General features: G+C 44.0%; 1 protein-coding gene across 1 annotated transcript in view; it reads left to right on the top strand.

The window, feature by feature from the left end:
• The window catches only part of LOC109878726 (E3 ubiquitin-protein ligase DTX1), a 55,508-nt gene extending 32,781 nt beyond the window's left edge, over positions 1-22,727 (top strand). Inside the window, exons 3-10 of the mRNA XM_020470934.2 lie at positions 3,400-4,180; positions 11,090-11,151; positions 11,304-11,465; positions 16,811-16,872; positions 17,023-17,172; positions 17,492-17,653; positions 18,500-18,589; positions 19,024-22,727. Coding sequence (XP_020326523.2) covers positions 3,400-4,180; positions 11,090-11,151; positions 11,304-11,465; positions 16,811-16,872; positions 17,023-17,172; positions 17,492-17,653; positions 18,500-18,589; positions 19,024-19,248 — 1,694 coding nt within the window. The 3' untranslated portion in view covers positions 19,249-22,727. The remainder of the gene's footprint in view (positions 1-3,399; positions 4,181-11,089; positions 11,152-11,303; positions 11,466-16,810; positions 16,873-17,022; positions 17,173-17,491; positions 17,654-18,499; positions 18,590-19,023) is intronic.
• Positions 22,728-23,310: the final 583 nt, after the last annotated feature.

Genomic DNA, 23,310 nt, shown 5'->3' with positions numbered 1-23,310 from the left:
TGGGGGGCTATCTAATGAAGGATGCAGTGACAGTCTTGTTACATGTCCTACCTGAGGAAAGACAAAGGGAGGGAATCAGACTGACCTGTCTTCAACTCAAGGCAAAAACAACCCCATTAAACAGAGAGATGAATGATAGACTCTGTCAGGGAGGGAACAGATCATCAGGAAGCCACTAAGTTTTCCAGAACTTGTGGAATGAGTCTTAACAGTTTAGTTCACCATCAACTCACCCCATGTTTGAGCTAGGGTTAGAGTCCCACAGTGAGGCTTGACACAGTGATACATCACACAGCCACTGCTCCTCACCCAATGGGACCGCTGTCGTGTTGGGCAAGGACAGCTGGAGGATGTCATGAGGAGGGGGAGGAGGAGAGGGGAGACAGGGCAGGGGAGAGAAGGAGGAGAGACTCCAGGAAGGGAGATACTGCTGCCAAAAACACAGAGTCAGACAGGAAGTGACCACTCTCTCTCCGTTTCCTGTCAGGAAGAGCATGCAGGGTCGGCTGGGTCGCACGGAGAGGATCAACAACTCTGCTTCAGCTTTGGGCTCGAGCCATTATATATACAACAGTAAATGAGTACATTGATCAGGTAGCCATATGAGGTACTGTGAGGAGGTTGTTGGTGCTGTTTGTGAGTGGAGCTTCCTGTTTTGGTTTCATGTGACCTTCACTTTCTCCTTAAGGCCCTAGCTAACCCCAGTCAATACCACGCATAGAAAAGCAAACACTAGACCAGAATCAGTCATTTAATTAGAGGGTTGGCTCTTGGCTGTTTCGACATTCCCATGTTTCTTCTTTTGACAGGTTATATCCTGGGGTTTACATGTGATGTATATGATTTATAGTCTGTAATAGGATGGGGTAATGTATTCACAAGTTGACCCTAGTGAGGGGTTATTTCTCATGGGAGTGTCATGACCCTACCTTCATCATATTCTGGTGGTATTTAGCTTTAATAACCAAGGAAACATGATTTACAATCAACCCTCCATTTGGGCATGTCACTATTTATATACGCTGAACAAAAATAGAAACACAACATGTAAAGTGTTGGTCCCATGTTTCAAGAGCTGAAATAAAAGATCCCAGAAATTGTCCATATGCACAAAAAGCAAATTTCTCATAAATGTTGTGAACAAACTTGTGCACATCCTTGATAGTGAGCATTTCTCTTTTGCCAATATAATCCATCCATCTGACTGGTGTGGCATATCAAGAAGCTGATCAAACAGCATGGTCATTACACAGGTGCACCTTGAGACATCTGTGGGATTGTGTTGTGACAAAACGGCACATTTTAGAGTGGCCTTTTATTGTCCCCAGCACAAGTTTTGAGGGTGTGCCCAATTGGCATGCAGACTGCAGGAATGTCCACCAGAGCTGTTGCCAGATAATTTACTGTTAATTTCTCTACCATAAGTCGCTTCCAACATTGTTTTAGAGAGAATTTGGCATTACGTCCAACCGGCCTCACAAACACAGGGCACTTGTATGGCGTTGTGTGGGCAAGCGGTTTGCTGAACGTTGTGAACAGAGTGCCCCATGGTGGCGGGGGGGTTATGCTATGGGCAGGCATAAGCTACGGACAAGGAATACAGTTGTATTTTATTGGAATGGCTAGAGATACCGTGACGAGATCCTGAGGCCCATTGTTGTGCCATTCATCCACCGCCATCACCTCATGTTTCAGCATGATAATGCACAGCCCCATGTCGCAAGGATCTGTACACAATTCCTGGAAGATAAAAGTGGCCCAGTTCTTCCATTGCCTGCATACTCACCAGACATGTTACCTATTGAGTATGTTTGGGATGCTCTGGGTCGACATGTACGACAGCATGTTCCAGTTCCCGCTAATATCCAACAACTTCTCAGAGACATTGAAGAGGAGTGGGACAACATTCCACATGCCACAATCAACAGCCTGATCGACTCTTTGCGAAAGAGATATGTTGCACTGCACGAGGCAAATAATGGCCACACCAGATACTGACTAGTTTTCTGATCCACCCCCCTACCTTTTTTTTAAGGTATCTGTGACCAACAAATGCATATCATCCTGGTCATGTGAAATTCATAGATTAGGGCTTAAGGCCTAATGATTATTTTTTTCAATTGACTGAGTTCCTTATATAAACTGTAGCTTCAACTTGAAGTTGAAGTATATTTATTTGCAGCTTTGTCTTTACATTAGCTTCTGTTACGGCCTATGGATAGCTAATGATCTTGTCACGGTTGTCGTAAGAACGCGACCAAGGCGCAGCGAATGTTGAGTTCCACATACTTATTTCAAAGTGAAACTTTAAGCAAAACACAATAAATCAATAACCGAACCGTGACTACATGGTGCACAAAACAATATCCCACAAAGCAGGTGGGAACAGGGAACCCTTAAGTATGATCCCCAATTAGAGAACAAAGGGCTTTCTATGGTCAGGGCGTGACATGTCTCTTAAAGGGAGGGACTGTTTGTTTTTACTCACCATTAGTTGGTGAAGCTAAAGTGATGCCCAGCTAATAAAGTCTCCACATAATCCAATATTTATAAGGCTAGTGTTATTAACTTACCATTTAACAAGAGAGTGTGAAGCTGCTGCATATCCAGTTATTGGGTCAGATACCTGAGAACACACTCTTTTTAGAGAGTGTAAATCTGCATGTTAATGTTCGTGTTTTTCTTATTTTTATTTCTCGTGTGTTTTTGTGTGTGTGTGTGTCGATGTCTGTGTGCAGAGGTTTTCAGCAGCCTTCCAAATGAAATCAGCCACCAAGCCAAGTCCTTTACCACAGTTTGCGGCAGGAATTCAAGGTCAGCGCTGCTGATTCTGCTGATGCGTTTTATTCTCTGGAGCCAGTGGTGCTGGACTGTATGACTGGGGGGTTACCAACACTGACCCCCACCCATCCCCACCAGCCCCACTACACACACCTTCATCCTTCCATTATCACCCCGGTGCTACCCTGCAAGGGAGTGTGCATTTAGCCGCTAAATGAAATGGGGGAAGGGTTCTGTTGTTCCCTGCCGGAGAGCCAGGAGATGGATGGGGAGAGGTGTCCTGATTTCCCATGTGACCACAATAATTGTGTTATAATGGAGGTGGGGGCTGAGGGCCCATCAGCAGAGGGGCAGAGGTACACCTCCGTCTCCCCTTCCCGTTCCTCAACAAAGAGACCTGTAGAAAATCATGACAGTCTGTCATTTTCACATATTAGTATCTGGGTTGCTTTTTCATTTTGAAGCTTCCTTGGCCAATTTATTCAATGAATTATACATTTAAATGCATGATGATTTAAACGAAAAGTGGTTTGATATCTTGGTATGTGAATAATCTATGATGGATGCGTACAGTTATTCCCTTTCCTCTGACCTCCTATCCTCCCTCTCTTCCTCCAGGCACCATGAGGCCGGTCCACAGGAACTTCTATGAGCCGTCGTCGGCCCCGGGGAAGGGTGTGGTGTGGGAGTGGGAGAACGACAGCGGCTCCTGGACGCCCTACGACATGGAGATCTGTGTGACCATCCAGAACGCCTATGAGAAGCAGCACCCCTGGCTGGACCTGACCTCTCTGGGCTTCTGCTACCTCATTGACTTCAACAGCATGGTCCAGACCAACCGGCAGAGCCAGAGGAAACGCCGCCTGCGCCGACGCATGGACCTAGCCTACCCTCTCATCATGGGCTCCATCCCCAAGTCCCAGTCTTGGCCCGTGGGAGCCAGCTCCGGCCAGCCCTGCCCCTGCCAGCAGTGCATCCTGGTCAACAGCACGCGGGCTGCCTCAAATGCCATCCTGGCATCTCAGCACCGTAAGCTGTATGGGGGGGCTACCGGGCCTTCGGGGGCTACAGGCACGCTCACCGTGGTACGGCAGAGTAACACCTTCGCTGGAACCACCCTCTGGTCCCCCACCTCTAGTGCTGGGACCAATAATATACAACATAACAACATAAGCGCAGGAGGAGGCCAAGCCAAAGCTGAACAGGTGCAGTCTCTCCTGTCTAGTGCCAACTTTCCATGTTCCCCGGCGCTGCCGTCCCTTCCGCCTGCACATGGCCACTCCCACGCCCACGCACACTCCCACGGTCACCATGCCATCATCAATGGGCAGAACAACCTGAACCGGCCGGGCACCCAGCGCATTTCCATAGGCACTGCCAGAGGAGCCATCCCACCAGGGTAACCATGACATTAATTTGGATTACATTCCACTACAGATTTGCAAAACAAAACACAAATGCACTAGGAATGCATTTTAAATTCGATGACAATAGATGAAAGCAATTAAAGGTATAAAAGGAAAAATAACACCATCTTGCTCTGTCTGTCTACCTGTCTGCTATACAGCTTTACAATACCTCTGCTGGCATATAGTGTATGTGTCTGGTGCATTGTGTTGTCACTCTTTCTCTCTTTCCCCCCCATCTCTCTGTTGTGTGTCTACTGATTTACTGCACCTCTTGTTAACTGGGGGATCAATGGCTCTGCAGAGGGAGCTCCAGGTCATTGACAGCTATACTGCCTCAGCTGCCTCTCTCTCATCTCTCCTCTTTATCCCATATCTTCTCTGTCCTCTCCTCTCTGTACTGTCTCATCTCTCATCTCTTCCTGCACTGGGGAGTGTGGGGAACTGTTTCCTTCTGCTCCACATTTGAATCTTAGCATGGTTGTCCTGAATAATAAGCTTACGCTTGCCTCAATAGACTCGGGAATAGCTTTTATCTGCTCTGTGCCTCTAATTTTACCCAGTTCATTTCTACCACACAGTGGTGTTATTCGATGATAAGCACTGGGTGGTTGTTCTGTTCTGTGTGTGTGTGTGTGTGTTTAGGTGTGTGTTCTTGTGGAAGTGTACGCCTGTGTGTGTCCATGTGTAAAGCTGTTCTCCCGTGTAGCTGTGGAAACCCATTTGCCATGGAGGCAGAGATACACTGGGGAGAGATGAATAATAGATCAGGGAAAAATGGGAGCTTGAGCAGAGCGGTCTGACCCGAGAGCGATTCAGTGAAGAGTACTGAAGGAAAGTAGTATCTAGAGCTGTAACCGATACCTCAGTCCCTATCCTGTTTTCTTTACTAAAATATACCCGCTGGTTAACTCATTTCATTCCATTTCCCTCTCACGGCTGATGGGGAGAGAAACAGTTAGACAGCATACATTGAAATGATACTGTCTTTCGGGCAGACACACTGACTTCACAAGGCCTAGTTCTGTGTAACGGAATGTGTGGTGTTAGCAGCTCATGGAAGCACATCACTGAGGGGACAGGTGGCAGATTGATATTGCCCTTAGCTCACCTGAGTGTGTGAAACAGGCTGAAGTGTACTATTGTGTGTGTGTGTGTGTGTGTGTGTGTGTGTGTGTGTGTGTGTGTGTGTGTGTGTGTAACAGCTGAGAAGTCCTGTGGTGATTTATAAGGGCCCTATCAAATCAGAGGCCTGGAGTGGGTGGAGTGCTTGTTTCTCACCTCTCTGTGCAGTGGGCAGGGGGGAACTGTGAGAGGCTGTGGGGGAAGATTGTGAGAAAGACAGATAGAGAGAAAGGGGTGAGGTGAAGAACAACGTTTCCCAGGCAAGTAGCTCTACACACAAAGGAAGAGTGTGGTTAACAACAACACACACAGACACGTGAAGACCCTCACACACAGACACGTGAAGACCCTCACACACAGACACGTGAAGACCCTCACACACAGACACGTGAATACCCTCACACACAGACACGTGACTACCCTCACACACAGACACTTGAATAACCTCACACACAGACACGTGAATACCCTCACACACAGACATGTGAATACTGTCACACACAGACACGTGAATACCCTCACACACAGACACTTGAATGCCCTCACACACAGACACGTGACTACCCTCACACACAGACACGTGACTACCCTCACACACAGACACTTGAATAACCTCACACACAGACACGTGAATACCCTCACACACAGACATGTGAATACTGTCACACACAGACACGTGAATACCCTCACACACAGACACTTGAATGCCCTCACACACAGACACGTGAATACTGTCACAGACAGACTCGTGAATACCCTCACACATTTCAGCTAGTGCATTTATGGACAGATAACAGTAAAACCCACGCATATTGGACACAATACCTCTGTCGCCAATGACAAAGAATGCAGTTGAAATAGTAACCTTGTGATAACATGTAAATGATCATAAGGTAGTCTAATTAACTCGTTTACTACCAGATAATTTCAGGCTTAGTTTCACTCTCCTCGAACATTGTGGTTGTTGTGACTTCATCGTGAATATCAGAGGGGGAGTAAAGAGCACCCCCTACTGGTCTGTCTTTGCATTTCACATTTGCTTTTCATATTGAGTTTCCAATGGTTGCCACCTGCAATTCGCTTTCCAATTGGCCTTTACGCTTGATCTTCTGCACCTAAATAAGAAATGTTATAACATGTATAAAAACAACCCTACAACTAGTAACTTATTCTTCCAAATAGGAAGAAACTAGAGTGGAATTTTTTTAATTTTACCTTTATTTAACTAGGCAAGTCAGTTAAGAACAAATGATTATTTTCAATGACAGCCAAGGAACAGTGGGTTAACTGCCTTGTTTAGAGGCAGATCAACAGATTTTTACCTTGTCGGCTCCGGGATTTGATCTGGGCCTCTACGCCTATGTAGGCGCTCTAACCGCTAGGCTATTTGCCACCCCAGGTAGCCTAGGGGTTAGTATAATAAGGAGCATATCACCTTATTAAGTGTTTGAGGGATAGTTCCTAATGAACAAGGCCTCTGGTTCTCTGTCTATCTGCAGTGTACAGAGCACAGAGTTGCAGAGACACTTGCACAGTTTGCTCCAGTCCTCTGTGATGCGAATTTGACAAAGAGACAGTTAGCAGGTGATTTTTGTCATTTCAACATCAGCAAGCCACTTCCTCATCTCAACTTCCTCCATTCACTTCCCCATTTTAGAACACAGATAAACCCAGAGATTGTTTGTGCTGTCTAAAAGATAGAATTGTTTTTATTTCTTTCTGTGTGTTCTGAAGATGAAGACACCAAAGGAGGAGGCATGGTAAGAGAGATCCTTTATACTTGCACTTCTAGCTCATTTAATTATGAAGCAGTTAATGGTACTATGCTGCCCAGCTCTCTGCCCTTGGCTGAGTGAGTAGGATTTGTTTTGGTGCTCATGTCTCCTTCTGTTAATTGATTAACGGTGTTGGACTGTTCAGACGGGAGAGCTAGCTATCTGGTGAGAACAGGCCAGGGGAAGCAGCAGGGATTACACAGCCCTACCACTGCACTGCTTTGCTCTCCACTGGAGCCCTCAGCCCTGTCTCCATTAGATGGAATTAAAGGATAAATAACGGAATAAATTATTAAGGCCCATCCAGACCAAACCGATGAAATTGTATAGATGCTCTTTGTCATTATTGCTTATTTGTCTGTTTTGGGTGCTTTGTGAAGTGCATTACTCCTGCTGTTCTCTTTCCCTGGGCAGGGCCTGCCTGCCTCTCCCAGTCCTCCATCACATCAATATAAAATGAAGCATTTTTGGAGTTTTCTCCTCTTCTCCCCCTGTCTTCCTGGTGCAAGATAAACAGATGAGGAGATATAATGGCTCCGTCAGCATTTCTCTAACGGGGCCTAATTTGTTCTCTATCGGGAGGAAATCACATTGCTCTCAGTTTAATTAAGTCCTGCTCAAGTCAGGCTGGAAAGTCAGTCTGGGAGAGAGGTGAGGACAAGAGAGAGCAGAGAATGAAGAGAGTGCCAAGGGTTGACGGAACCAAGGCGATAAAAAGGTTAATGGGTCCTTACTAACTCATGGAATAGGACAACACTCCTACAATACTGTAGCCTACACGCATATGTGTTCAGTGAACATGTGTACCTTTACTGTACATTTGTAAGGTACTTCCTCCTGGTAAAATCTGACCAGCAGCCTTAGTAATAGATGTAAATACAACTAAATGTTCAGTAGATCTTAGGAGCAAGTGTGAGGCCTTTAGGTTAGCAGCTGTAGACTCGTGACCATGGCCCTGGTGAAGGGGTGGAGGGAGGATGTAGGTCAGCAGTGGCCCAAACGCATGAGCCCCAGCTGCAGCTGCAGGAAGGACCAGGTCACTGGCCCCAGAAGAACTCAAGGGTCTTGTTAAAAGCTTGAAGTTGGAGTTACTAGCTTCCCATATTTTGAAATAAAATGTAGAAAGGAATGCTGTTGGGTGTTTTTGCTCAGCAAGAGGTTATATGGTTGAATGATCTCATGGTGTTAACATGTAATGTTTACAAATGCTGTAGCACTTCCACGTGCGTGTGAGAGCGCTACGGGCTCTTGTTGGATGTTGCTCTCTTCTGGTGGGAATGAGTTGTTTAATCACAAACAACGCCCTCCATGAAACGCCTGAATTATATATTTCTTTCAAGCATACATGGGACACACATGCACACAGCTGTCTGACATACACTACTGTTCAAAAGTTTGGGGTTATTTAAAAATATCCTTGTTTTTGAAAGAAACGCTCATGTATTGTCCGTTAAAATAATATCAAATTGATCAGAAATACAGTGTAGACATTGTTAATGTTTTAAATGACTATTGTAGATGGAAACAGCAGATTTTTTATGGAATATCTACATAGGCGTACAGAGACTCATTATCAGCAACCATCACTCCTGTGTTCCAATGGCACGTTGTGTTAGCTAATCCAAGTTTATCATTTTAAAGGCTAATTTATCATCAGAAAAGCCTTTTGCAATTATGTTAGCACAGCTGAAAACTGTTGTTCTGATTAAAGAAGCAATGCAACTGGCCTTCTTTAGACTAGTTGAGTATCTGGAGCATCAGCATTTGTGGGTTCGATTACAGGCTCAAAATGGCCAGAAACAAAGCACTTTCTTCTGAAACTTGTCTGTCTATTCTTGTTCAGAGAAATGAAGGCTATTCCATGAGAGAAATTGCCAAGAAACTGAAGATCTTGTACAATGCTGTGTACTACTCCCTTCACAGAACATTGCAAACTGGCTCTAATCAGAATAGAAAGTGGAGTGGGAGGCCCCAGTGCACAACTGAGCAAGAGGACAAGTACGTTAGAGTGTCTAGTTTGAGAAACAGACAACTCACAAGTCCTCAACTGGCAGCTTCCTTAAATAGCACCCGCAAAACACCAGTCTCAATGTCACCAATGAAGAGGTGACTCCGGGATGCTGGTCTTCTAGGTAGAGTTGCAAAGAAAAAGCCATATCTCAGACTGGCAAATAAAAAGAAAAGATTAAGATGGGCAAAAGAACAGACACTGAACAGAGGAACTCTGCCTAGAAGGCCAGCATCCCGGAGTCGCCTCTTCACTGTTGACGTTGAGACTGGTGTTTTGCGTGTACTATTTAATGAAGCTGCCAGTTGAGGACTTGTGTGGTGTCTATTTCTCAAACTAGACACTCTAACATACTTGACCTCTTGGTCAGTTGTGCACCGGGGCCTCCCACTCCTTTTTCCATTCTGGTTAGAGTCAGTTTGCGCTGTTCTGTGAAGGGAGTAGTACACAGCATTGTACAAGATCTTCAGTTTCTTGGCAATTTCTCGCATGGAAAAGCCTTCATTTCTCTGAACAAGAATAGACTGACATGTTTCAGAAGAAAGTGCTTTGTTTCTGGCCATTTTGAGCCTGTAATCGAACCCACAAATGCTGATGCTCCTGATACTCAACTAGTCTAAAGAAGGCCAGCTGCATTGCTTCTTTAATCAGAACAACAGTTTTCAGCTGTGCTAACATAATTGCAAAAGGGTTTTCTAATGATCAATTAGCCTTTAAAATGATAAACTTGGATTATCTAACACAACGTGCCATTGGAACACAGGAGTGATGGTTGCTGATAATGGGTCGTTATCCAGCTACAATTGTCATTTACAACATTAACAATGTCTACACTGTATTTCTGATCACATTTTTCAAAAAATGTGCTTTTCTTTCAAAAACAAGGACATTTCTAAGTGACCCCAAACTTTTGAATGGTAGTATACATCAATGCTATAGTTTAGGTCATTACCCTGACCTTCACGCTTCAAATCTCTACTCTACTACTCTGTGGCTTGGCCCTGCGTAGCACTACAATAGTTCCCCTGAGAGTGAGTGGAGATAAGGCAGGTCAGACCCAGAGTGTCCAGGTCACGTGGGCCTTTTATTTCTCCAGAGTTCATTGAAAGGATCACAGGACTCTACTCATATCAAAGCAGCATCTCGTTAGGGATTTTATAAGGGAGGTGCTGGAGAGAGAGAGAGGAGACAGAGAGATAGATGGGGGAGGGGATCTCCTAGATCAATGGTATTAATGTTACATAACACCTTTGGGAAACTGAGAAAATGTATATCATTCTACTGTAATTAAGTGACATGCTTCTTGCATGTATTGAAATACTATGTAAGTTAATACAGTGTAATAATTCAGTCATACGAAGTTGCTCTCTTTTCTTTGCTACCGTTGTCTAAGCACTCAACTGTTGACATCAAAATGGCTGCCTTTTCTTCTATGTGGTCCTCTCCATCACTGCAGATCAGTTGTTCTTTTTCTTCACATAGAGTAGCAGAAGCAGCAGCAACAGAATCTCAGTCTGCGGTCTCTTACCCTATCTCCTCTGACAGGTGACCTTTCTCTGCAGCCTGGTCTGCCCTGTGTGGGAGTGCCCTCTATTACCAGACTGGAGCTGAGGTCATGTTTTCTCAAAAGGGACTTACCAACACACACTCACACAGGCTCCTCATGACCCACATGCTTTGTGCACAGCTTTCTATCGCTTTCTATTTTAGATGTCTCTGAGAGTAAACAACCATCTTCGTCCTCTGTGTGGAGTGTGTGTTCTGAATCATGCCCTGGTTCAACAGTCAGTAGATAAGACTGTGTTTGTGGTATAGCTAGTGTAGTACACGTGACCATGGACTATTCGCACAATGGCATCATATTCCACATCTGTGTAAGTGTGGCCGTTCTAACTGAGAATGTGCGGTTCTTAAAATGTATGAACTAACTGTAGTGTCATTATTTTTACTCTTTTGAAAACTTGATTTCATATTGGATGTTTTTCTCTCTGTAGGGTCCCTCCCCTCCCTGTTAAGAACCTTACTGTCTCTGGACCAGTTCACCCAGCAATTGCAGGTAATTGTTCTCCTCTTTTGCAATTAGAAATAACTTTTTTTTTTCCCGAGGCTGCATTTAATTGAGTGCTTTAACTTTCGCATCCATTCTTACTCATAATAGTAAACCAACATGACTCTTTTCTTTATTGTATTCATGTGTGTCTATGCCAGGTATTACCGGTATCCTGATGTGTGCGGCTGGCCTGCCTGTGTGTCTGACCAGGGCCCCTAAACCCATTCTGCACCCTCCGCCCATAAACAAGAGTGACATGAAGCCTGTGCCTGGGGTCAACGGCATCCGCCGCAAGACCAAGAAGAAGCACCTCAGGAGAGGTCTGTATGTATGACAGGGAGGACTCTTAGGACCACTGGAGGGGAGAAGGGTCTGTCATGGAGCGTGAGACAGATGCTATTGAGACATTGAGATGTAAAGTAAATATCTTCTCTGGATAAGAAGGGAAAGGGAGGGCTAACAGTCACACCCACCACATTGAAATGAACAGAGTTTTTCCACAACTATGATTAAGAGGAAGCTATTGTAGTGAGATGGGTTGATGATGATCTAGTGGTGAGATGTGTGGCTTTAGGTTTGGCGCTAGGCCAAAGTCTATTTGACGCTGTGGAAATTCCAGGCGACCCCGGGCGAGTTTTTGTCCTAATTGGTCAGTGAGGCTGTGGGTTTTCCAGCCCTGCATCACTCTGTTTACCCAGACCCCACCTCTATTCCATTCCTCTCTTCCCTCTATCCTTCCATCCCCAGCCTTAGACCCAGGCGGTGGAATTGGGATGGGATGACAACAAAGATTGATTAATGGGTCGCAGCCAATTGTTCCTGCGTTGGTGCAGCATAGCCCACATGGAGCAAGGCAGAAAAGGGCAGATATTTGTGGTTATCCTGACCTGTTCTGGCTGCCACTCAAAAGGAGGCTAAAGAGGCCTTTGATCCGGCTAATGAAGCCATAAAAAGGCAGTGCCTGAAATGCATAGGAGAGAGTGGGGTAAGTTGAGCCAAATTGTTAGTTGAGTCATCCCTTGTTTCTAGGAAACCATACACAAAATGAATTGTGACCAAATATTTAGGAAGAGGTCATAATTTCATGGAGTCTGTGAAAGAAGAAACCACATGGCAAAGTGGTAAGCAAGTTAGGTCCAAAAGATTGTTTTATACATTAGTTGAGGTCTCTATAATCTACAATATGAGGTTCTAAACCTAGGATGAAAGTGCATCCTTGTAGCTGTGTGGGCTAATATAGTCAAAATGTTTACTTTGGGGCAGTGTTGTAAAGTACTTAAGTAAAAATAATTGAAAGTACTAAACTCAGCAAAAAAAGGAACTTCCTCTCACTTTCAACTGCATTTATTTTCAGCAAACTTGTGTAAACATTTGTATGAACATAACAAGATTCAACAACTGAGACGTAAACTGAACATGTTCCACAGACATGTGACTAACATAAATGGAATAATGTGTCCCTGAACAAAGGGGGGGTCAAAATCAAAAGTAACAGTCAGTATCTGGTGTAACAGTCAGTACCAGCTGCATTAAGTACTGCAGTGCATCTCCTCCTCATGGACTGCACCAGATTTGCCAGTTCTTGCTGTGAGATGTTACCCCACTCTTCCACCAAGGCACCTGCAAGTTCCCGGACATTTCTGGGGGGAATGGCCCTAGCCCTCACCCTCCGATCCAACAGGTCCTAGATGTGCTCAATGGGATTCAGTTCCGGGCTCTTCGCTGGCCATGGCAGAACACTGACATTCCTGTCTTGCAGGAAATCACACACAGAACGAGCAGTATGTCTGGTGGCATTGTCATGCTGGTGTGTCATGTCAGGATGAGCCTGCAGGAATGGTACCACATGAGGGAGGAGGATGTCTTCCCTGTAACGCACAGTGTTGAGATTGCCTGCAATGACAACAAGCTCAGTCCGATGATGCAGTGACACACCGCCCCAGCCCATGACGGACCCTCCACCTCCAAATCGATCTCGCTCCAGAGTACAGGCCTCGGTGTAACGCTCATTCATTCGGCGACAAACGCTAATCCAACCATCACCCCTGGTGAGACACAACCGTGACTTGTCAGTGAAGAGCACTTTTTGCCAGTCCTGTCTGGTCCTGCAACAGTGGGTTTGTGATGGAGGGATTGTGCGTTCCTGGTGTAACTCAGGCAGCTGTTCTTGCCATCCTGTACCTGTCCCACAGGTGTGATATTTGGATGTACCGATCCTGTGCAAGTGTTGTTACACATTTTCTGTCACTGTCATTTTCTGTCACTGCGATGACAGGATCAGCTGTCCGTCCTGTCTCCCTGTAGCATTGTCTTAGTAAGGACATTGCAATATATTGCCCTGGCCACATCTGCAGTCCTCATGCCTCCTTGCAGCATGCCTAAGGCACGTTCACGCAGATGAGCAGGGACCCTGGGCATCTTTCTTTTGGTGTTTTTCAGAGTCAGTAGAAAGGCCTCTTTATTGTCCTAAGTTTTCATAGTGGTGACCTTAATTTTTATTTTTTATTTTTTATTTCACCTTTATTTAACCAGGTAGGCTAGTTGAGAACAAGTTCTCATTTACAACTGCGACCTGGCCAAGATAAAGCAAAGCAGTGTGACACATGCAACAACACAGATTTACACATGGAATAAACAATAAACAAGCCAATAACACAATAAACAAGTCAATGACACAGTAGAAAAAAATAAAGTCTATATACAGTGTGTGCAAGAGGCATGAGGAGGTAGGCAATAAATAGGCCATAGAAGCGAATAATTACAATTTAGTAGATTAACACTGGAGTGATAGATGAGCAGATGATGATGAGCAGATGATGGTGTGTAAGTAGTGATATTGGTGTGCAAAAGAGCAGCAAAGTAAATAAAAACAGTATAGGGATGAGGTAGGTAGATTGGGTGGGCTATTTACAGATGGACTATGTACAGCTGCAGCGATCGGTTAGCTGCTCAGATAGCTGATGTTTAAAGTTGGTGAGGGAAATCAAAGTCTCCAACTTCAGCGATTTTTGCAATTCGTTCCAGTCACTGGCAGCAGATAACTGGAAGGAAAGGCGGCCAAATGAGGTGTTGGCTTTGGGGATGATCAGTGAGATATACCTGCTGGAACGTGTACTACAGGTGGGTGTTGTTACCGCGACCAGTGAACTGAGATAAGGCGGAGCTTTACCTAGCATATACTTATAGATGACCTGGAGCCAGTGGGTCTGGCGACGAATATGTAGCGAGGGCCAGCCGACTAGAGCATACAGGTCGCAGTGGTGGGTGGTATAAGGTGATTTGGTAACAAAATGGATGGCACTGTGATAGACTGCATCCAGTTTGCTGAGTAAAGTATTGGAAGCTATTTTGTAGATGACATTGCCGAAGTCGAGGATCGGTAGGATAGTCAGTTTTACTAGGGTAAGTTTGGCGGCGTGAGTGAAGGAGGCTTTGTTGCGGAATAGAAAGACGACTAGATTTGATTTTAGATTGGAGATGTTTGATATGAGTCTGGAAGGAGAGTTTACAGTCTAGCCAAACACCTGGGTCGGAACCATCCAGGGTGGTGATGCTAGTCGTGCGTGCGGGTGCAGGTAGCGAACGGTTGAAAAGCATGCATTTGGTTTTACTAGTGTTTAAGAGCAGTTGGAGGACACGGAATGGCATTGAAGCTCGTTTGGAGGTTAGATAGCACAGTGTCCAAGGAAGGGTCAGAAGTATACAGAATGGTGTCGTCTGCGTAGAGGTGGATCAGGGAATCGCCCGCAGCAAGAGCAACATCATTGATATATACAGAGAAAAGAGTCGGCCCGAGAATTGAACCTTGTGGTACCCCCATAGAGACTGCCAGAGGACCGGACAACATGCCCTCCGATTTGACACACTGAACTCTGTCTGCAAAGTAGTTGGTGAACCAGGCGAGGCAGTCATTAGAAAAACCAAGGCTATTGAGTCTACCAATAAGAATACGGTGATTGACAGAGTCGAAAATTATGTACTTTCTACTCCATACTTTTACCCTGACACCCAAAAGTACTCGTTACATTTTGAATGCTCAGCAGGACAGGAAAATTGTCTAATTCACACACATCAAGAGAACATTCCTGGCCATCCCCACTGCCTCTGATCTGGTGGACTCACTAAACACATGCATCCTTTGTAAATTATGTCGCGGTGTTGGAGTATGCCCCTGCCTACCTGTAACTTTTTTTTTAAATAAGAAAATTGTGCCATCTGGTTTGCTTAATATAAGGAATTTTAAATGATTTATACTTTTACTTTTGATACTTAAGTATATTTTAGCAATTACATTTACTTTTGATACTTATATTTAAAACGATATACTTTTAGACTTTTACTCAAGTAGGATTTTACTGGGTGATTTCACTTTTACTTGAGTCATTTTATAGTAACGTATCTTTACTTTTTCTCAAGTATGACAATTGGGTACTTTTTCCACCACTGCCTTGGGGTAAGTTGAGCCAATGGCTATGATACCCCATACAAATAATGATCACATTTAGTCAATTTTATGCATAATATGCGTAGTATTTTTGCAATGAGTCATGCATATGAACTCAGGATAGTTCATTATTATTGTTACAAAGCTGACATCATCGTTGAGGTTCTTGAGAGAGCAGCCAAGGAAGTGAGAGAAGGGAAGAAGTCCAATTCTAGCTGCAGCAAGGGATGATAAAATAGACTGAATGACACTGAAGGAAAAAATGAGAATGTACCTGTGTGAAAGTGAGGCTTTGATAGAGTAGCAGAGGAACACAGGTCTCATCTGATCACATTGAGTCTGAGATGCTAAACATATCAAGAATTTCACAGACCGTTTCATAGACTTAGTAGCCTCAAATGCAGAGAACTTGCCTACGGATGGTCACATTGAAACAACAACTGGTCCAGAAATGGAAGGGGAAGTGACATTGAACAGAGAGATCTATATCTGAAAAGAATGTGGGTATACATTTAAGATATACAATATACCACACCCCCATTCCATGAATTCAACTTTGACCTACCAGCACCCACTTACCCAACCTATGCTCAACTTACTCCATACTTAGGGTAAATTGTGCCAAGCTATGTTTTCAAAACGGTTGTTTACATGAATTCTGATTACTTCCAGAGATACACAACATCCTGAAAGAATACTATATTTTCCTTGACGTAGTGATACTGAATGTAAAAGATGTCTCAACTTACCCCACTCTCCCCTAACTCAAACCTTCTCCAATCTCTCTCTGTCTCTCTCTCACCCTCTCCATCGATTAATCACATTGTCGCTCTCGTTTTTCTGTCTCTTTCTCTCTCTTCCTGTCAGCTATGCTAGCTTGGTTTCACTCTGAGATTAGCCTAGTGTGTGGGTGATGGCTCATTGTTCTGTGTCACTTTGAAGGTGACCTCCTCTTCAACATCACACACTGTATTTATTCACCCACACTCTCTTCTTGGACTGGTCTCATCACAATCAAGCAGGGCTATGGTACTTTAGACCCAGACCAGTCACTGGGTTTACCTATTGCTCAAATAGAGGTCTCCTTATGCAGATTCATCTAGTCATCTTTGGGTCTTCAAAGGACAAAATGCATCTGTCTGCGAGTAATGATTGTGTGTGTGAGTAAGTGTTTTTTGTTCCTTTCAACCACATGCCTTCAATGTTGTGTTTGATTGCAAGGGAAAAACCCAGAGGATGTGGTGCGGCGATACACAGAGAAAGTGAAAGTAGCCCCTGATGAGGTAAGGAGAGTCCTGGATGACACACACGTACACAGTTTTAATACAGTTTGTAATCATTATACAGTGTATTATTGCTATGCATCCCAACCCTACAGTAACATGCAGTAGCTCTTATGGTCTAACTGGTGCCCACTCACCTTCCCTTCCCAGGACTGCACCATCTGCAGGGAGAGGCTGGTGATGTCATCAGGCTACGAGGGTGTCAAGGGCATAAAGCCAGAGGTGGTGGGCAAACTTGGCAAATGTGGGCACATGTACCATCTGCTGTGCCTGGTTGCCATGTACAACAATGGCAACAAGGTGAGAAGGCGCATACGTGCCAGCGCTTGTTATGGTATCATAATATTATATTGTATAGTAGTGGGTGAAATTGTAAAGTAGTGGGTGAAATTACACCCCCCATTTGATGTGATGGGTTATGCTATGATAACAATTAGATTAGATTGATATCAAACTAATCGGAAGCAGTTCTTACTCTGCTAAACACAGTTCATGGTCATTTTAAAAGTCAATTAAGGACAGAAGAAGGATCGCTGTCATGAAACCAACTCTAGATTAGATTAAATTTGTTTGATTAGATTAGTTATGAATATTGAACATTGAATCTGTCCCTATCCAGGATGGCAGTCTGCAGTGCCCCACTTGTAAGGCTATCTATGGGGAGAAGACAGGCACACAGCCCCCTGGGAAGATGGAGTACCATGTCATCCCCCACTGCCTGCCCGGCTATCCAGAGGCCAAGACCATCCGCATCGTCTATGACATTGCTGCTGGCCTACAGGTCACCACCCTCATATCCTCCACACTCACACAGTCCACTCATCTACTGGCTCTCCTTCTTAAGTCTATTCTCTTCCATCTACGGTGCTATAACACTGCTGTGTCTGACATGAGGAGGCTTCAGAGGGTATTTGATAACGTGTTTCGTGTTGCTCAGGGGGTTGAAGTGTCCCTAAGCCGTGTGACTGCATCCTCATAAAGAGAAAGAGAGAACGATTCACCTCCTCTCTTTGCAGGGAGAGGAGAGGGCTGCATATTTCATCCTTTCTGCAGAGCTGAGCTTTAATAGAGTCAATAAAGTGACCTTTCTACCAGAAGAGCAGGCTGAGCATCCCTGTGCAGGGGAGAGAGAGGCTGGGGCTGTCTGTCCCCTGTCATCCACACTGCAGCAGAACAACATGCCACGGCCCACTCACAGTGCCCCTGCACACCACTCAGACTCCTCACTCCCCCCTTTTAACACATCTACACTGACAGCTGTACTCTGTGTAAGAAAGTCACAATATAGTAAAGATACAGTACATTCTGAAGTAGAGTGGAGTACAATGAGTATGGTGTGGCATGTCAACACATAAGACCTGCATCACACAGCATGACAGTTAATTGGTTGTTTTACAGCTTTTATAAAGAACATGTTTCTTGATGAAAGGGGGAAAGGGTTCATTTGGGAGGGGCAGCCATTTCCTCCAAAATTAATGCTTTAAAAGAGTGCAAATAAAGCCACCAGAGTAGTCAGACTACGAATATACAAGCTCGTCCCGGGGGCACATTTGACATTTCCCTCTTGGCTGAATGTTAATTGAAAGAGAAAGAGAGGGGTTGTGACTGTTTCTGTCCTTTTCACCAGACCACAGAGCATCCCAACCCAGGGAAGAAGTTCAGCGCTAGGGGGTTCCCCCGGCACTGCTACCTCCCAGACAATAACAAAGGCAGGAGGGTAAGACTTACAGTATTATCTATCTGTATATGGGAAGAACAGTTCTTCAAAATACACGATGTAGTAGGCAGGTAGCCTAGCGGTTAAGAGCATTGGGCCAGTAACCGAAAGGTCGCTGGTTTGAATACCCGAGCCGACAAGGTGGGAAAATCTGCAGTGTTGCCTTTGAATAAGGCAACAACAACTACTCCCCGACCGCCGATGATGTGGAGGTCCATTAATGCAGCCCCCGGCACCTCTCTGATTCAGAGGGATTGGGTTAAATGCGGAAGACACATTTCGGTTGAATGCATTTAGTTGTGGAACTGACTAGATACTGTATCCCAATTCCCTTCCATACCCACCTTGAATGAACTAGAAAGAGAGATGGTGATTACAGTGCACTGTGAGCTGCTGTATGTCATCTACCTGGGCTCTCATTTGTCTGTCCCCAGGTCCTGAAGCTCCTGATCATGGCGTGGGACCGCCGCCTAATCTTCACCATCGGCACGTCCAGCACCACGGGAGAGTCAGACACAGTGGTGTGGAATGAGATCCACCACAAGACAGAGTTTGGCTCCAACCTGACGGGGCACGGCTACCCAGACCCCAACTACCTGGACAACGTTCTGACAGAGCTGTCAGCCCAAGGGGTGGGACAGGACAACTTGAAGGACTGAGAGGGGGACAGAGAGGCCCCAGAGGACCACCTCCCATATCCATATCTGACAGGGCCTCTGAATGAGGAGGCAACATGCAGGCCAGATAGTCCGCTTTTGCTCCCCACACCCAGAACAGACCTACAGACCCTCATGTTCTGTTTGTGGGCAAACTAATATATAGCAAATGACATAATAATGACACGATGACGTCATGATTGTGTTATACTGTTATTTGCATTTACCTAAACATAACTGTAAAACTTTTCCGACTGATGTCTCTTTGTTCATGCCTTGAGCAGGTGTGTTTTTGCCAAAATTTCAACCTGATAGGTTAAAGGAATGTAAAGGCAGGATTTAAAACTGATCTCAATGTGTACTGGCTATTGTGGGGTTTAGACATTGATGCACATCAACAGTCATTGATTCCTCTGAGACAGGATATTGAACCTCCTCTTCTGTACTGACATCATGGCATTGGAGGAGATGTCTGTTAATGTTCACCACCGAAACATATGGCCCAGAGTTTGCATTGAATGTTGACCGCATAACTGCGACTTTTGCTAAACAGTTGGCTAGGGCTCCAAAGGCTCTACATGTCTGGCCACATTTATTCAACTTTTTTCAGATGTGCATTTTTGAAAGAATAGGGAAGTGATTTATCAAGTTGTAGTTGGTGTTTGTGTGGAAATCTTCAGGAGAATTTTAATATGCAGAATTTACTTATATAATTTGAAAAGCATGGTTGCAATTCCAGATCAGAATTGCATTAGTCTAATTCACACCAAATCTACACAGTTGAACTTATGACATCAGATGTGGTTGCTAGTGAGAGTCTTTTAAAAGTGAGGCCTATTGCTAGTTTTAGCTTGGTGGTTTTACACACCAAAGCTGTCTGTAGATCTGAGTGGACGGTCACGGCTATGTGATTCTCAGAAAGGAGAGAGGACATCTCTGATTGGCTACATAGGGCTGTTTCACAGGGCTTTGCGCCATTGGCCAATGAGTCTATTGATTGTTCAAATGCACCACCTGACAGAGAGCCAGTCAGAGGATCTGAGGACCCAGACGTCTCACAGTAAACGTCTATTCTAATGATGTGCCAACCAGAGAGGATGCCTTTGGAAGTGAAACCTGATATAGGTTCATACATAAGCATCTAACCGACCAGGTAGATGTTTGTTGAAACGGTAAGCTCCTTATTGATATTAACTGATCCATTTTAATGAGTGGAGATGTTGGTATAATCCAGAAGAGATTCTTGTTGAGGTTTTTATGGTGCGCCACCCATTTCACAGGGTTTGATCCTTTAAATGCTTTTGAATATCTTGGACTGAATCATAGTCTTCCGTAGCACTTTGAGGCAGCAGTTTTCTTTAATTAATCCTTTCATTTTTGGAAGATGTCTTTAAATGTATTGGCTACTATAGCTGCTGTTTTTTATTTTCATGTTTATAAACGTGTCTTGTATTGCTTCAAATATATATACAGTATATATCTATACATTTGCAAATGTGATCTACCTTTAAATGTACATGTATGCTCAATTTGAGTCATATGGTATAAGTTTAATTTATTTTTATACTCTTCTATATAAGAAAATAAACATTCACATCTACCCGCCCACATATCTATATACACACAGAAACATGTAAAATTAGTAGATCACATCTGGCATATGTGATTTGCCAGTATGTCAGGGACTGTTGAAATGTGTATGCTAGGTTATGAGCGTCTTATACTGTATTAGCAGTAGTCTTAGCTTTTGCTGCTGTTGTTAATGTAGATTGTGTGAAGTGGAGCCCCTGAGGGATTCAGTAAGTACAGCAGTTCCTCTTTATTATTGGCTGGGGGGAGTTTAGCAGCATGACGTCGACCCTATACCCCAGATGGGTCATTGACCATAGAATTCTAATTCTGTTATTTACCTTGTATAACCTAAGAGAACCACTAGGAGGATACTGTCAGTACCTCAAACTGGTGAGAATGAAAAACAAGAGCCATTTGGTCTTTTCATTTCTTCTTTATCCTTTTGCAAGTTGACACATGTTAAGCTTTTTGTCACCCTCGTAATAGGGAAAAACATGAAAGAAATGATTTCAGTCTTATCAGGGAATTTTCCATTTTAAGTGAGACTCATTGAGTTGTACAGGGAAAATGTTTTCAGTTAATATTTCAAGACCAGATCATGCTCAGATTTCCAGTCTCCAAATGCTTACATATGTACCTGTAATATTAATCAAATATTTCATTGTCTAGGCCTCCTCAGCTTTTCAGGTGTGCACATACAGTCCGTATACGTTCAGTGGTCTGTACATGGGAGCTTAATTGTGAGCAGACATTTTATGGTCTAGTTTTGGACAGAGGAATAGAATTTATGCAATTATATATGCGACCAATTTGTACCTTATGTGTAGCAGGAGGGATCAGGAGGTGTTGGGGACAGAAGAATGGATGTTCAACATTCTGTAAGGCGTGTCCATTTGTGACCAAAGGAGACAGTGATCCAAAGGTATAGCTCAAATTCTCCATATAGGAGAACCCATATTTTTGATGTATTTTTTTAAAGATAGATTGTTTTAATTGAGCATTCATAGTGTGCAACATTGTTATATTACAGTAATTAAAGAAACATTCCATACGATTCTCCATAGCATATATTGATTAGGTGTGGTATCCTTTCTCATGAGGAGTTTACCTCACAATCATATTGAAAACATCCAACAGCATATTGCACTTATCTGTGTACACAGATATGTCTGCAACAAATTGGTGTGTGTGTGTGTGTGTGTGTGTGTGTGTGTGTGTGTGTGTGTGTGTGTGTGTGTGTGTGTGTGTGTGTGTGTGTGTGTGTGTGTGTGTGAAAATGCTTGGTTTAAACTTCTAAAATATTCAAACAGTAGACATTTGGGGGCTGAAATAAAAAAAATGTTGTAGAAGTGCATGTTACTCAAGACGTCAACAAGTCTGCTGACAAGGCAAAAATGTTCTAGGTGAAAAATGTTATGTCATTAGTCATTAGAGATGTCATTGAGCTGTGTCCTGTGTGGACTGGCATGGTGGACTGCTCCATACTTATCTGTGTGTTTTGATCTCTGAAGAGGGTTTGATGGAGAGAGATGAGCATGAAATAGCACTTTGCTGCTCCACTCTCTGTTTCACATAAAAGGTCATCAGGTGATCATCTGCATTTTCAATGCCGATTTATAACAGACAAAATGTCAGAGAACAATGTGGTTATGGTTTAACATTCACATTTAATTTCTCATCAGAAGCAACATATTACATATAAAGCATTCAATTAAACACACAAAGACAAATGGAGATTTGAAGTGTAAAATAAAATGAATGACAAAACAATAAAGGCAAGATTAGAGACTGATTAGACATTAAAGGGCTCTGAATCTGAACCAGTCTCTATTGGATTGGGATGATTTTGTTGCATGTTTGTTTGTTTCATGTGGAAAATAAATGTGCCCTCAACGGGGTAGTTTGTTTGACCTTCTCTCTCCTCTCGTTCTTTACTGTCTTTCGTTACCACCATGTCCTCATCCTTTCGCTCTTCTGTTCCCCTCTTCTCCGGGCTGCCCTGTGCTCTGAGCATCGTTATGCAGTAAATTTTGCTTTATGGTCATTTTCTGTCACTGGCTGATAAATATTGGTGATGTGTGAGAAAGATGGGGGTTGGGTATGCATGCATGCAGGCACTGGGGTGAATACTAAAACAGATACACCCCAGTCCTCCTGCTTCCCCTCCAGACCTGGAGGAACAGCTTGTGGAGCTGTCATGGGAGGTCTCCCTGGTAATCCCGAGGACAACCTATGGTGTCTGTCACGGGGCGCATCTTCCCTTTCCCAGTCCTAGCCGTGACACAGCAGCTCAGATGGTCTGACACCCCAGACCCCCTCCCTCCTAGCTGTGGCCCAATCCTCTCATCACTCACCTCCATCACCAAGGAAGGTGTTAACCCTATCAGTCCTGAGACCTCAGCAAAAAGCGTCTTTTCATTTATCTGACTTTCATTTATCTGTCCTTACATTTAGCTTCACAATGAAGTGTTTTACTATTTTCTTTTCAGGACA

Source organism: Oncorhynchus kisutch, linkage group LG3, assembly GCF_002021735.2.
Source record: "Oncorhynchus kisutch isolate 150728-3 linkage group LG3, Okis_V2, whole genome shotgun sequence".
NCBI lineage: Eukaryota > Metazoa > Chordata > Actinopteri > Salmoniformes > Salmonidae > Oncorhynchus > Oncorhynchus kisutch.
Note: the sequence above shows the minus strand (reverse complement) of the source record. Positions and strands in the feature narration are given on the sequence as shown.